At 45.1% G+C, this 15,705-nt stretch overlaps 1 protein-coding gene across 5 annotated transcripts in view; it reads right to left on the bottom strand.

Annotated features, from left to right (window-relative positions):
* Positions 1-433: 433 nt before the first annotated feature.
* The window catches only part of FAT3 (FAT atypical cadherin 3), a 617,077-nt gene continuing 601,805 nt past the window's right edge, over positions 434-15,705 (bottom strand). For 4 of the 5 annotated variants that reach the window (XM_074372838.1, XM_074372840.1, XM_074372841.1 and 1 more), the window contains 5 exons: positions 13,393-14,048; positions 9,697-9,810; positions 7,574-7,633; positions 6,764-6,799; positions 434-6,135 (listed from right to left, as the gene is read on the bottom strand). In XM_074372838.1, the coding sequence (XP_074228939.1) occupies positions 5,510-6,135; positions 6,764-6,799; positions 7,574-7,633; positions 9,697-9,810; positions 13,393-14,048 (1,492 nt within the window). In that variant the 3' untranslated portion in view covers positions 434-5,509. The remainder of the gene's footprint in view (positions 6,136-6,763; positions 6,800-7,573; positions 7,634-9,696; positions 9,811-13,392; positions 14,049-15,705) is intronic. The other variant, XM_074372842.1, reaches the window with a different exon arrangement.

Below are 15,705 nucleotides of genomic sequence, written 5' to 3'. Positions count from 1 at the left end.
CTGCATTTATCTTGACTTTCACTCTGTATAGAAAAATGTCCAGAGCTCTGTTCTTTGAAGGAAAACTGAAGTGCAAACTGTGCCTGAAACGTTTGGGTTTATTTATTTTGGAAGAAGGATGCTGGAGAAGTGGGCTAGAAGGCATAGGGGTGTGTTTAGGAGAGATATCTACAGACATGTGGCTAATGACTCTTATTTATCCAAATCTCTAGTACTGTTTGTAATCTCATAAGGGAAAAACCCTACACGGTATGTCCCCAGTAAGAAGTTATTTAAGATTTCAACATATGTGCACCAGATCCAATGGAAGTCTTTCTGGAGGTAAGAAGTGTCTAAAACAAACCACCATCCCTGCAAATTTAAGCACCATGTGAGCAATTTACTAAAGACAAATAAAAGGCAACACTTAATTAAAAAGAGTCAACACAATTGCTAGATTCTTTTTTTTTCTTTTTACTTGAAAACTTGTTTTAACCATCAAATTTTGGCAGTTATAAACCTGTACACTGTTGGATTTTTTCTTTTTTGGCCATCTTTTTTTTTTTTTTCTTTCATTTTTTAGAAAAAGAACACAAGACTGAATACTGCCAACAGTAATATATGCAGAAACAATCTGTTTCCTTAAGGGACAAGATTCACTTTAAGTGTTAGCTTTCCCTTTGCATAAGATTTGGTGAGTGATGTGTGTGCGAGTTTAAGTGAGTGCACAAGTGTGTGAAGAAATGAAATACTTCATTCTGAACCTGAAGTGGCATAAAAATCAGGTACTTAGTAACAGGGCAAAACACACTCGTTTTTAAAAACGTCAATAAAAATATTTTCTTGGAAACAGAGAAAGTTAAATGAAAACAGTAGAACCAAAGAAATGTTACAGTACATTTTGAAATGATTGAAGAAAACATCATTTTCAAATCTAAAACCCTTTATGTGTGAGTGTGTGTGTAGTTACCTCCAAAGTTTGCAGACCAACAGCCTGGATGACTATATTCGACCCCCCAAATTAAAGCATCCTGACAGGCATCAAATACAGTATCTACAAATCCTGGAAAATTGAAACCATTATATACAGTTTTATAAACATTTGAAACACCAAAACATACATCTTTTACAAACCAGCCTGTTCGTAACAGGTAAATTTACAAGACAATCTCTCTGATACAGTGCTTAAAAAAAACTGTTTCCATTTCTGAACACATTTGAACACGTTTGTCACTTCCCGAAATGCAGTAGTATGGGCTCATAAAATTGGTAAATTGTAGCAAGTCAGGTATTTGCTTGCAGGAAGGGTACTACAGTACATACTAATGGGTCCAAACACGCTCCAAATGACTATGCGATTCTCTAGTGCATCCTAAACACTGGAAGAGACTAATTATGGCCTTTGTGTAATATTACTTACTTGTAATTATTGCTTTTCATTATTACATAAGGAAAGAAAATCTTATTCTTTTCCTCTCTCTTAGCCAGCTGGCTAAATATTAACTGATGCCAAATCCACAAATGGCGACTTTAAACCCTAGAATTGTACAACCAGAAGCTTAAAGACAGTGTGGATTTCCACCAGAATAACGTGCAGTTGAACGTCGCAGGACAAAACCCAGCCACAATGCATAACCGCTTTTGCACAGACCACACAAAATGATGACGCTGAAGAAATGCCTCTTCAAATCTCCATTTCTCATGGTTTGAAGCTAAAAATGGGAAACATAAAAGCCTAACCACTTTAGCAATTTCTGTGCTCTGGGAGGGTAGCAGGGGGAAGAGATCAGGGAATCATCTGGGCAAACCATGCAAAATGAACACCGGATCGTCCTGAATCAGAAAACGCCGAAGTGTTTTCTGGGTCCTAACTGATTTATTTTGCTAATCTCTTTTCTCAATTCCCCTGACGTTGATTATGTAGACTCAGAACTAGTGGGGGTGCAGTGGGAGAGGGAGGGAAGTAAGCAGGAATTGACCAATAGTGTACATCTTTACTTGGTTTTTTTCCAGGCTGTACTAGTGGGTGCCAAGGTGGTTCCAGGTAAGTTCCAGGAATGCATCATCAATTCCCTTTCCAGGGCTTCTCCCTGATTGTCTGAGAGGGTAAACCTCAAGTGCATAGACTTGACTTGTTCATATTACTCAGTCTTCTACATGGCATCTCACGAACTGGCAGGATATGAATGCGTGGAAAGCTGGCGTGGCATGGAACTCAGCAGCAAAACACTCACAGAAGAAAACAAATAAATTAAACACCTACTTTATCTTTTACAGCCCCATAGCTTCTGTTTACTGTATGACAAATATGACTAGTCCAGCTTCTCTCAACCTAACCAGAATGTTGCAATACGAGTAAAGTGCCCACAACAGGCTATGGAAATGGCTTCCAGAGGTAGCACATACATGTTAGAAAAAAGGGCGGGAGACACCAATTGGCTTAAATCTTTTCCACGTTCATCATGGTGGCGTGGGGGCAGGAATAAACAGGGCTGGTGGGGGGAAGGAAAAAGAAAAATCAATGCACCTGGTAGGTAATATCATAATCAAAGTTTCACTGTATTTGCTGACTGGTCTGAGTTCCATTCTGAAATGATCATTCCCTCCTCAGTTTAGAAAACATTCATTTGGCGAAAGCAGCATTTTGATAGATGTAGAAGGAAATGAGTGAATTCTGAAACTGTGTCCCTCCTAGGTGAGCTGTATGGAAACCTAAGATCTTGAGGTTTCCAGAGTAATATTCTCCATGAACTTTCTCTTCTAGCATATTCCAAAGCAGGAATGGTGAGAGGTCAGAAGGTCCAGCAGAAGCAGGCAGAAACCATGCCCCAGGCAATTTAGTGATGAACAAAGTTATATAGAAAGAATACTGGCACAATGGATGGATTCTAGTTCCTTATCAGCTACTTAACTTCCTGTGTGAGCTTGGGCAAGTCCCTTCCCCTCTCTGGGCATGTTTCCTCTTTTTATAAAATAAGGGATTGGACAAGCAGATCTTAAGGAACCTTCCAGCTCTTAAATCAGTGGTCATCCCACCTAGTTCCATCTTGGCTTGACTGCAAACCATTTCAAAATCTACTGGGAAATCTAATTATCCAAAAAAGTAAAAAGATTTCATGTATTTAAAGGTAATGAATCAAACAATAACACATGCTTATCTGGTATAGATTTAGCTGCAGAGATGCTCTGCAAAAAATCAGGGGAAGATATCCTGAAGAAAGAGGTATTTTATGTAGGTCAGAGCCAAGAGCGAGCACAATTTTCTTGGGTGACTTCACAACCACATTAGGATCTATTTATTCCTTCATTACTGTGTAGGTCAGGCACTCTGCCTGGAGGGGATGCTGTGTAAGCAGGAGTGACTCATCGGCATTAATCTCCTTCTACTGTTTCCTGGGGGCGAGGAATGAATTGTTGGTTTTACTTTGATTGTTTTTATGTCATTGCATTATTGAAAGTGTAGCAGTGGTTCTATTCTAGACCATTAGTTAGTCATTTTCTCTGTGATTCTTGCAAATGGATTTTTTACATAAGAAAAATACCAAAGACTTTATTCTCCAAAGCAGCCTTAGTGAAATTCATTTATTTCAAGACCACAGTGTGGATAATGCTTCCATGAGTAGGTCTGACTAAGACATAAGAAGAGGAGAAAAGCTGAAAAAAAAAATCCGTGAAGTGTATGCGTGTACTCAGGAAGTTTGGGAATGAAAAGAATCTTTTTTGTTGTTTACCATGAACTTCGGAAACACTGACTCCTACAAAGAAGTGGACTGAACACAACTGAAACGAGTAAAAAGATGTCTGCGTGGATGATATGGTGGACACACCAATGCCATATGTTATCAGAAACTGTGGACACAGAGATTTGCTCAAATGCAGATAGTGCAAATATGCTTTTATTTCCCATGGCCGCTGCGCACGCGGCCACGATCTGATTGAAACAAAAGAGGAAAGTCATTCAGTTCTTCAACTTTAAGCTTTGGGTGTCGGGTTATTGTATTCCCGGTGGGATGATTCTCTCAGTTGTGGGAACTCTGGGCCAAAGCCCACATGTCAGATGAGAGGAGAACCCCAGGGGGAAATGAAATGTGACACATTTTTCAAATCTGAGTTTAGTTCCGGAAAATTATAACAAAATACTGGGTTTTTTTTCCCCCCTTAAAAAAGCACAGTTTTGCTTCAAGTTAATAGAAATGGCAGTACCAAAATAAAGTTAACTGAACTGGAATAATATATGGCGTTTGGTGTTTCTGTAATATCATCAAGATCAGAGACATTGGAAGGTTGGCCTCTCTGGCAGGATTTTTTAACAGAGTCCTTACCCTGAAACCTTCACGTCAGCTTTCCTCAAGAGCAGCCTTAGGAGTGCAAGCACATATTTGTATATAGGCCCATACACACACACTAATATAATTTATACACAAGAACTAATCTACTTTCTTCTCCTTCTTTCAAACTTAATTGCATTTATAGTGATGATGCTACCAGTTTAAAATAACACATAACTTTTATCTGCATTATCAAGAATTGTGATTATCCAGCTGAAAACTTTGAAAGCATTATATCTTATTGTTTTCTCCCCACATTTGTGAATTCTGATCAAACCTCTCAATATGTCTTGTTCTAGAGAACGATGTACCAAAATACTCTTCTTTTTGTCTTTTTATTTCCTGATTCTCAGAACAGAGGCCAATTTCTGCAGCAATGTTAAAATTGTAGTTACAGCCAGGAATACGTACTGGAAAACACAAAAACAGATAATCACATTCTCTCTAATGTTTGCACAATGTTAACTTTTTCCTCAACCTATAGAACGGAACGCAAATATCCTCATATTCCTCTTCATTGATCTTTCTCAAACATCATAAAACCCAACTATATTATATTGGATGCATAACACAAACAAACAAACAAAAATAACTGCGCATACTAAACATGTTACCCAAACCTAATTTTATAGCTGAAAACCGGGCAGCTTATTTTTTTTAAGTTGATTTTAAAGGCTTCAGCCCATTTCCTTATTTGTTTAATAATATTTGTTCCTCTTTTCTTTTGCCTAAGACACTAACTTTCCCAACAATCATAACTACTATTTTCATTTCCCCCCCACTGGCTCGAAATTACATGCAACAATGCCTCTTTGCTTGTTGCCAGTTATTAATACTGCAAAGACCGACGCTGGAACCCTTGCCAGGGCACAATACTGCACAAAGCCGTACAAGGTGGACTGTATAACTTGCTGAAATTTTTCTCTCCGTTAAAAAAACTTGGTGCGTGTTCTCGGTCAAGAATGCAGGGACCCACTGCCAGGGTGATCGGTCACCTCTCAGAAACAATTTCTGAGCCTTTCCTTTTCACCCCACGGGGGCTGAGCTTTCTTGTGACAGTACGACTCGGGGAGAGGTTCTCAGCGGAAAATGCCGCGTTTGCTGCTCGCTCACCCCGGGACCCTCGGTGCAGACGCGGGCCCAGCCAGCCACCCTCCGCGCGGTTCCCGAACACACAGCGCGCAGGCGCCGAGGCGCATCCCCTACACTTGGGTCTGGTGCTGGGTCTCCACAAAGGGAATGTGAAGGCTGGCGAGGCTGAGCTCCCCGACGCTCTCATAGTCACTCATGGCTACTTCGGAGTCGTCAAAGCCGCAGCTGGCTGACACATCCGAGGACGAGGTGCCCCTGGAATTGTGCAAGGAGAGAGACGCACTGTCTGCTGGGCCCGCTGCGGTCTCTGTGCCCTGGTTCACGCTCACGGCAAAAGTACTGAATTCACAGGTGGCGGGCGGGCCCACCAAATCCGTTTCGTTTGGGAAGGGGTGGGGAGGGAGGTACTGGCTGGGATGGAACTGGGGCCTTCTCCTGCAGTCTGGGCTCAGCGTGCTGGCCAGGGAGACGGGCTGGGAGGGCGGCAGGGCCTCGTACTGGTCCGGGAAGTCCTCTGGCAGGGGTGGGGGCAGCTGGTCCTGACTCAAGAACTCCTCCTCATGAGGGGGTGGGTACTCGCTGTCGATGTCATAGCCGCCCAGGTAGTAATCGCTCTCCAACTCCCGGGTGCTGCCCTGGTGTGCGGAGCCTCCCTCCTGGTTCTCATAGTTGGGTACCTCTTCTATGTCTGACAGGCGGGCCCCCGGCATCCAGTCAGAGGTGTCCCAGTGATAGGCTGTGTGAGAGAAGCCGTGACAGTTAGTTTCCTCTAGAATGGAGTTGGGCGGGGCTCAGAAAGGAGCAGGCAAGGGACCTGACATGCAATTCTTAGCATCCAGGAGACCCTAGGAGAAGCCAGGGTTCCCTGCATGCTTTTTACAAGGGGCTCGTAGGGGCCAGCCATGCTCTGGCCCAGGGAGTACAAGGTGATGGCAACTCTGAGTGAGGATGGTGCCTGGTTGCTGCAGAACTCAGCCATGCCGTTAAGTGTTGGCCAGTGAGGGCATGCCGAGGAAACACGGTTCTAGAACCCCTTCCCCCCATCCCCTCTTCCCAGCCATGGGCTAAGTGCAGAGCCAGGCTGGCAACATGCTCGTGGAAGAGATGCATCAGTGGTCCTGTGGACCACAGGAGGCAGGGAGATGTGCACGCAAATGGATGACTGGCTCACGCAGGGGAGAGGCTGGGGGATGGGTGCTGGCAGAGCGTTCACCTCCGGTACCAAGCACACAGGACACCTGGAACATGCAAAATTCAGATCAAAGAAACTCAGAAAGGATGCAGGGAGAGGGACAGGGTGAGAACAAACTCAGCAATTCCAAACGCATGAGTAGCATGTTATGCTGGGGGCGTAGCAGAGTCACCTCGGTTGTAGTTCTGCCCTTGATCCATGACAGACACTGTTTAAACACAAAGCGAGAAATGAAACTGACAGTCCAGGGCATGTGAAGAGGGTGCAATAGAACATTTTAGATGACTTTAAAAAAGCTCCTGTTTCTCCCTGTTGTTATTTATGAAATGAACAGATAAATCCCATCTATACCAGGCCCTAAGAGTATTAAATCACTAATAAAAGTTACCTGATTGAAATCAATCTCCATAATATTGTAGCTTGGAATGATTTTTTTAAATATTCCCAGCTCACAGTAGGTCAATACAAGTTGAATATAAGAATGAATTTCGTATTAATCTGGATTCTAACCAATTAAGCACTCTTCTCTTGAAAGGGATTTTATTTAAAAAGTACCCTACATATTTATTTATTTAAAAAGTTATGAACTGGATTTTATTTTATTTTTTTCAAAACTGTAAAATTCACTCTGGAGAGAGACATCCAGTGTCTCATTTGAAACCACCTGCTTACTGCCCCCTCTTTTGCCAGCTGATTAAAATCACCCCTAGATCATAAAATAAATAAACTATCAGGCTATACTGAACAGCCCAGAGAATATAGCCAACATTTTATATAATTGATAAATGGAGTATAACCTTCAACAATTGTGAATCAGTATGTTGTACACCTGAAATTTATAATAATATTGTAAACCAACTATATCTCAATAAAAAATGAAATAAAAAAATAAAATCACCCCTAGTTCAAACTAACAAGGAAGCAATATTTCTAAAAGGATAACTCTGCACAAAGAAATGCTATGGAAGAAAACAGTAAATACCTTCATTCTCTATAGTGTCAACTACATTGTTGACAAGCTGAATGACAGTCACTATGGATGCTTGTGGCCAGGAAAAGAAGACAGGAGGGAGGGGAAGGACAGCTTCGGGTTAGTTATGTATTTTAAACATACGTTCACTTGTCTTAGCAACAACAAAGGCACAGCATGCAAACACCCGAACGAAGCTTCCCACAGTCCGTCCACTGGACCCCAGTGGACACTTTAATCTCGGGGGCCTGAGGATTCTTGGAATCGATGGGAAATGGCACCAAATCCGAGCCCAGTCCGCCTGAAAGGCATGATCGCCAGGAATTGCTGGGTAAATTCATACTTCATAGCCCAGTGACTCAAGCTAGGAAGGCAGTGGCTAGTAAGCTCATGCTAATTTCTCATTAGTAACTCCCAACACCTCTCTGAGGAAGACCGCACTCTTCCCAGGGCTAATTACTCATCTTTCAGCCATGCTGCTCTGAGCCACTGAAGGAGCCAGTGATTAAGGATAATCTTTGCAGGACTGATGGCTCCACACTCATATGATGCCACTGATCACCTAGAATGATCCGAGACCCAGCTCGTACTGGTAAAACATAGATGGAAGTCAGCATTTGGCCTCTGAAATAGTCAGAATCTGGGAAGGAGATATCTGTGCTCATGTGGGTTGCCTTAGCACCTGTATCAGTAGCTTGTGGAGAGGTGATCAGGCTTCAAACGAATTTTTTGAAAATCCCTAACACTTTAGGAAGCCTGCTTGCATCAGGACCAGCCCAGAATGCGACGATGCAGGGCCTGGGAGCCAGTCCGTCAGGCACCACCGCTGGGGCTGCTGCCGGGAGTCTGGAAACACAGTGCTCTCGGGTGCTTCTATATAAAATGCAAACCAGCAGCAGCTTTGCTTCTGGGGATGAGGAAGGCCGTAAACACCAAGGCAAACAGATCTGGAGGCTTGCCTTTGACCTTCCGAGATCGCTGGGAAGAAATCCACCGTTACATGGTTTGTTAATCCAGCCGTCAGATTCACTGAGGTTTCTGCACCTCTCAGGAGTGCTGGGCACCGGGGAAGAAGGCGGAAGAGATCTGGGGGTGATGGCGGGGGAAGAAGACTATTTGACTTCCATGATGGCTTCTATGGCCTTGGGGCTCTCCTGTTCCTATACTTACCTGGGGGGAAAAGACTCCATCATTTTCATTTTTTACTTCTGGGTACAAAATGCCCAGCATAGGATTCAGTGCTCAGGAGAAACTCAGTAAGGGCTTAGGGGCTGAATGATTACATACATTAATAAATTGCTGATAAATAGGAAAATGATATAAGGCATAGACTAAGGGAAGGCTGCTTGTCTCTGTATTTGAAATTATTCTTGGCTCACCACCCTAAGGCAAACTCTCACTGTTTTATGACCATTTCTGCTCCCCTCCCTTGCTCTAGGCAGACAAAACCATCCTCCAAAGCTGGTTCCTCAGCTCAGAAAACCCAATCCAGCATTAGCACCCTCTCCATAAACATGGGTTCACAAGAGGTAGAGGCAGCAGCTTTGGAATGTCAGTGAGGTCCATGAACCCCATGGAATTGCACACACTTTGGGTGTATGTGCATTTTTTTCTAAAGAGCTGATCCATCATGTTTTAATAGCTTCTCCAGAGACCCATGACCCCAAATGATTATAAGGGGGATTCAACTGAACGACAGTAGCACTCCTGTGGGAAGCAGGTCTTGTCTCTGAACTACTTCTAATGATGGGGAGGCTGGGTGTATAGTGGAGTGGCGAGACTGTCATCAGTTAAAATTTAAAAAGGAAATAAATCACACTGTTTGCTAGGGAGTATCATTTGGGATGAGGTAGTTCCATCATGAACCAAATCAAAGAGGACGCATTACTGGAGGTCTGAGGGAGTCTCGTCCACCTCTACCCCAGGTCCCCGCCCGCTCACAGCTTCAGTTCACTGAATGCTGCTTCTTCAGTAAAGACAGCCACCAGTGGAGTCCCCCAAAAAGCTGTGAGCACGCGCAAAGGCCCATGATCAGGTCAGGAAACAAAACAGGTCCCATCACCTTCCTCTCAACCAGTGACCGCCAGCACAGGAGACAGAGCCCACCCGCGGGAACAAATCCGATGACTTCTTACCATTGTCGTCGCCAGAATCCGACTGGAAGGAGCTCAGGGACTGAACTTCCGAGTTGCTGCCTTTATTACTGCCTGCAAAGCAGGTCACTTCTCCCGGGTCATCATCCCCTTTGTCTTCGGGGACAGCCAGAGAGAAAGCAGAAATGACACCGTTTACCTTGTGCATATTTCCAGCCCTGTTCCCTGCCAGAGTTCACTTCTCGGGGCGCTTGCATTTGCTTAGAGAAAATAATTTAGCTCCACAGGAGAAAATAGATTGTGCCATCGGGGGCAAAGGTCTGTCAATCAAGTGATTTACATTATGGATTCGAAACCCTTAACCCGTGATAAATGAGCTTCCAAAGAGCTGACAGCCGGAAGTCAGTGTTCCCTCCTCAGTGGGAAGCGACTCAGTGAAGAGTGAAGCGAGGACCAAGTGGCTGGGTTGCTCTTTGCCATTCAGAGTTAATTTAAATCATTTACATGAACCGATGTGGTGTCAACACCAGGTTAAATGAGATTACTTTTAAAATAGGGGTATAAATATTTTATAGGCAAGGATGCCACTACACTTCTCCGAATTTCCGTGTCTGGGGAGCACGTGGAGTACTCAGCTTTGCCTTCCAGAGGGCAGTGTCACACCATTTTTGGGAATTAACAGCAGTCGGCACTGGTAGAAGGGCAGTCGGCGGTGTGGATGTGTCCTTAGCCACACACTTCCTCCCTCTTTGCTGGACAAAGACAGCCTGAACAACATGCACACACATTAAAGGGCTACTTCCTGATCTGATGGACTAAAGGAAGCAATAAAAACAACCCATATTTCACAGTTGTCAAGTGAAAAATGAATCAGTCGCCTAGAGATTGTCTCGCCGGCTGGCTAGCTCTGCCTTGATTAACAAAGAAGGAAATGTACTCGATAAAAAGTCAACAATACTTTGGGGGGACATGTGAGTTTTGGCCCTAGGTGGATTCTGGAAATAAAGCTGTCACATTACAAAGCGGGAGGAGGGAACTGATCACCAGGAAAAGCTTCAAATCATCACATAACGTGATGGTATGAAGAGACGGTGACTTACAATTAAGGGAACAGTTGTGCTTCGTGACTAGAGAAATTGGTCTTTCTTCCACAAAGGGTGATGCTGGTAACAGGCACTGCGGCTCTGCACCTGCTGTCAGATGCTGGAGCCACAGCAAAACCATGAGTTGGATGAACAACTGAGATAAGTGGAGAGAGACACTGGGGAGAAATTCACCTCCCAACAGCAACAGCACCGAAAACATGATGAGCCCCGGAAAAGCAAAAGGTGGGCACCAGGCTTAGCCCTGAACACATGGAAGGAAATGTCGAATGATCCAATCTGGCGGCTACAGTGCTGTGCACAAAACTCTCTTTCTCCACTCCTCCATTCATTCCAAAGGTTTTCTTCATTGCTAAATAGAAAGAGCCTTTCTATCAGTCAGGGGATGTGCAAGGCTGTAGCAAAGTCAAACTCTACACATAATTTGAGAGGGAATATATTTATGGTTAAAATCTAAAGTCAGCGACTTAAAGTGGTCTACACAAAGGCGGAGTCAGCAGAGAGCGTGGTTGAGGCGACACTGGAATAGAATAGAGGCTCTCCTCCGTCATCAGGAGACCCTCTCCCCTCCTGTCCCTCTCCCTCCCCCTGCCATACCCCGTTAAAGTTCCAAAGAGTGGTCCTGGTAAAAGCCCAGGCTTTGGACTTTTACCAGGTTTGAATCCTCACCCCGCCCTTTCCGAGTTACTGCTCTTAGGCAAGTCACTCATCCCCTTCTCCCACTGGTGCACGTGTGGGGCAGATGTGAGGATTTAAGGAGATGACTCAGCACACAGCAGTGGTGGCTTTTAGTGTTCGTCTGCTGCTTCTGTTTCTCACCACTTCTTTGTCCTCAACCCTTGCACTCTGGACTCCATCTTGAGGACTCACTGAGACATTCTTGAGATCGCCAAGAAACTTCTAGGCATTAAGCACAGAAGTGCTTCTGCTTCTTCTTTTTTTTAAAAGACTGTGTCCTCCTTGAGGTTTTATGGTGCTCAGCCCTGCTGACCTTTCTGAGAGGCTTCGGCTTAGATTTCCCTTTCGACTTTCCCTGCACGCTCTCTGTTGGTGGGTGTTGGTTTCCCTTCCTGGCCCCCACCCTCTGCCCACCTCCCACATATGGGCATCTCCAAGATTATTTGAGAGGCCCAGAATGACCATCCTCTCTCTGCTTTGCTCCCCCAGTGAGCTCACAATCTTAGAGATTCAACCATCTTACATGCAGCTGGCATCCAAACTTTCACCTCCAGCTTCTCCTTCCTCTTAGCGCAAGGGGGCTGGGCATGGCTCAGTGGTAAAGTGCATGCTTAGCATGCACGAGGCCCTAGGTTCAATCGCCAGTACCTCCATTAAAAACAAAAACAGAAAATCCCAAAACCAACAAACAAAAAACCTAACAGAGCCAGACATCCCTCAGGTGAACCCTTATGTGTCCCCTACACTAATTGAGCTGCTTCTTGTTCCAGAAGGCCCTCTCCAGTAGTTTCCTACCAAATCGTACTTATGCTTAAAGACACCAGTAGGAATGCCGCCTTCTCCCATGGAGACACCCTTTATCTCCTTGGCTGTGTATGCTTTTTAGCTCCATTGGAAACCAGCCTCCCGGCCACCCTCTACCTCAACACATATCATAGTACCGTAACCCCAGGCTTTGGAAATTCTTGCTAGCCAGGGTGTCACTGCTGCTCAAATATGAAGCCATTAGTCCTGATGCAAAGTCACAGGATACAAAAGAGCTTGCTTTATTTCATCCTGAGCGACATTAGGGCAGGGAAAACAAGCGCCGTCTCTCACCTAGATGTTCAGTCTGCTTTATTTCCTCTTTGGTCCTGTTTAGTCTCTTCTCCACAGATCAATCAAAGGCATCTTTTAAAAATGTAAATTAGTTCATGCTACTTACCTGCTTAAATATCTACCCTAGTAATGCTGTTAAAATGTATCCACTCTCCCCTGTTGCTCACTGAGTTCCAACTACGTTGACCTTGTCTATGTTCCTCAACATACCAAACTCCTTCCTGCCTCAGGGCCTTTGCACTTGTGGCTCTTCTCCTTGTCTAGAATTCTGCTGCATGAGGCTAAAAGGAGAGGGAAACACTAGCATCTGACCTGGACCACTTTTCTTGCTTGTGGTTCACTCTCTTGTTTCCTGGACTCTGTATTCCAGCCAGATAGAAGGACTTTTCTTCCTCTACATGGAATACCCTCCTTTCCCCAGACCTTTAATCTACCATGGTCCAACTCAAATGTCCGTCTGCTGCCCTCAAGTCTTCACACTAAGCCTAGAAGTACTGTCTTCTGACCTGTCAGAGCACACATGTACATCGCTTATGTGGCTACCCTGCTTGTTGTCCTGCCAACGTGCACTACTATTAGAACTTGGGTTTCAGAGGCTGGCAGCCCTGGATTGGAGTACCAGCTGCCTCTTACTAGCTGTGTGACCTTGGGCACCTTGTGCATGTTCTCTGAGCCTCGTTTTTCCCATCTGTAAATGGGGATAAGAAGCAGAGCCATGTTTCAGGGCCGCTGTGAACATTCAGAGCGAGAATATGTCTTCCTGAGAGCGCTGTCCCCGCGGGGCTGCTCTCCCTTCCCGAATTCCCTTCTGGTAAACACTAGTGGCAGAAATAATGATGAACTACTGTTCCCTACTCACTTTCCGTTCCCGCATCCCAGCCGTTCTTCCGGATGGAATCGCAGTCGGAGCGGCAGGGGGACACGGCGGGGAGGTTAGGGGCCACACTGCACACCACCACACCGCGCCTGGCTGTCAGGATGCGCGGGGACTCGGGGTGAAACGTGGTCATCTCCTGGTGCTCGCCGCCCAGACCGTCCACGATCTTATCCAGGTTGCTCCTGGAGTCGCTCTGGAAGCAGGGGGTGTAGGCCATGGGGCGCACGGGGACCTGCGGGGGCCCCACCTCCTGGTAGACGTTGCGGCCGTCCCCGCTGCCCCGCAGGTTCCGGAACGGGACGCCGTTGCTCTTGTTGAGCAGGGCGGCCGTGGCGGGGTCCTGCACCAGCGTGATGTTGTTGCGGGAGTAGTTCTTGCGGAAGACCTTCTTGCGGAAGACGATGAAGAGCACGATGAGGACGAAGATGACGAAGAGGACCACGGCGATGCCGATGAGCTCCTCCTTGCCCACGTAGGGGTGGCCGGCCTGGATGTTGGGCACCACGACCGGGCGCAGCCCGCAGTACTGGCCCACGTAGCCCGGCGTGCAGTTGCAGAGGAAGGAGCCGAACACGTTCACGCAGGCGCCGCCGTTCTCACACTCCTCCCGCTCGCACTCGTTGACGTCCTCCTCGCACCTTCGCGACAAAACACACGAAAGCCCCCTCTCAAGCATCAGGACCTGCGGACGCTTGATTTTTAAACTGCCGTCTTTAAAAGAAACTAAAGCACCTAAAGGGTCCCTGAAGCAAGTCAAAAAATGATGAGGTGCAGCGTGTGGGGGAGGTGGGTGGGCATTTTCGTGCCCACCCGTGGCCCCCAGTCAGCCTCCTGCATGGGGGTGCTTCTCCCAATGCAGTCTCTCCCAGATATCCTGACTCGCCCTGGGTCGGGGGGAGGGAAGAGGCTGTTGTGGGAGAGAAGAGAAGGCACAGGAAGAGAAGGAACAACAGATGCTGTTGAAGAAGCACTGGTCTCCAAATCCTCGCAGCCAGATAAATTTCAGAATGTAAAATTTTGCAGTTTTAGAAATGACATACAGTCCATCTTTCATATTATGTAAAATACCCACCCACCCCAGGGGCTGCTGCTGGCATGGGACCCATAATCAAATATACCAGTGTTTCTACAGTAAAACATATGGCTATTCACACTAAATGAGAGAAATAAAGACTAGAAATAGACTCAGAATGGGTTTGGCTGGTTTTGCCACCAAGTTAGTTTGCCACCAATTTATCCGTAATCCTTTCAGTTCTCAGCGCTTTCGGGGATTGCAGAACTGCAGATCAAGAGCTGTGAACATACAGACCCTATGTAGAGTTTCCTGGGAGGAGATAATCTAGTTCTGAAATTCTCCTCCAATGGATACCATAATTTTTGGTCTCTCTGAGAAGCTGGGGTAATAGGGCATACATATGTAGGTGATGGGTGGGGGGCTACCTGGCAACGTATCTTCTGGATTCCATGCTTATGTTATAGGCTAATGTTAAATGCAGATTATCAGGAAAAAAGGATGGAAGCATTCTAATGAAAAAATGAAATCAGTTTTATTCTCGTTAAAGCAATCCATGACTTGCTTTGAGTATAATTATGAGGCAAAAATTTAAGTCTTACTCTTTCTTAGTTTAACATTATTTGAGAACATGGATCTCTCCTTCATCTCCGCCCTCTACTTCCGCAGTTGTTCTGATACGTTCATTTAAAAGGCCCGGTCACCTACATCTTTAGTAATCTACCTTTTAAAATGTAGTCAAACGTCCCTAATTTGAGCAGATTGAGGCCAGGTCAGCTGGAAATTGGTCAGAATCACAAAGTATTTAAAAATAAATGCAGCTTTATTACTTTAAATTACATCCAACGATTCAAAGTCAGCTAAGTACTTCCTGGTAAAGTCCTCAGGAGATTTGCTTTAATGAATATGTAAGACTGATCGGTAATTAGAGTATCACTTGCTTGAGATTACATATATATGTGTGTGTATATATATATATATATATACTTCTAAAACCATCAAGGATGGTTGAAAGTGGCATTTTACTAAGAACTTAAAACATTCCCTTTCCATTTGGCTAACACTTTAATTTCCCTCATTCTTGGAGGGAAGAAAAGATTTGCAAAGGAAAGGTAAGTTTCAGCTTCTGAGAATGATCATAAAATGCTAGGCAGCAGAGTCCAGTTAATGAGTTCTGGGGAAATGGACTGTTATGTCTGCCTCGGAATTATCCTGGAAATATTAGGGGGCATAGACGACTTTCTTTAAAAAAAATTGTTCTCCTGATTACAGAACACATGGTA

Source organism: Camelus bactrianus, chromosome 10 (genome assembly GCF_048773025.1).
Source record: "Camelus bactrianus isolate YW-2024 breed Bactrian camel chromosome 10, ASM4877302v1, whole genome shotgun sequence".
In the NCBI taxonomy this organism is placed as follows: domain Eukaryota; kingdom Metazoa; phylum Chordata; class Mammalia; order Artiodactyla; family Camelidae; genus Camelus; species Camelus bactrianus.
Note: the sequence above shows the minus strand (reverse complement) of the source record. Positions and strands in the feature narration are given on the sequence as shown.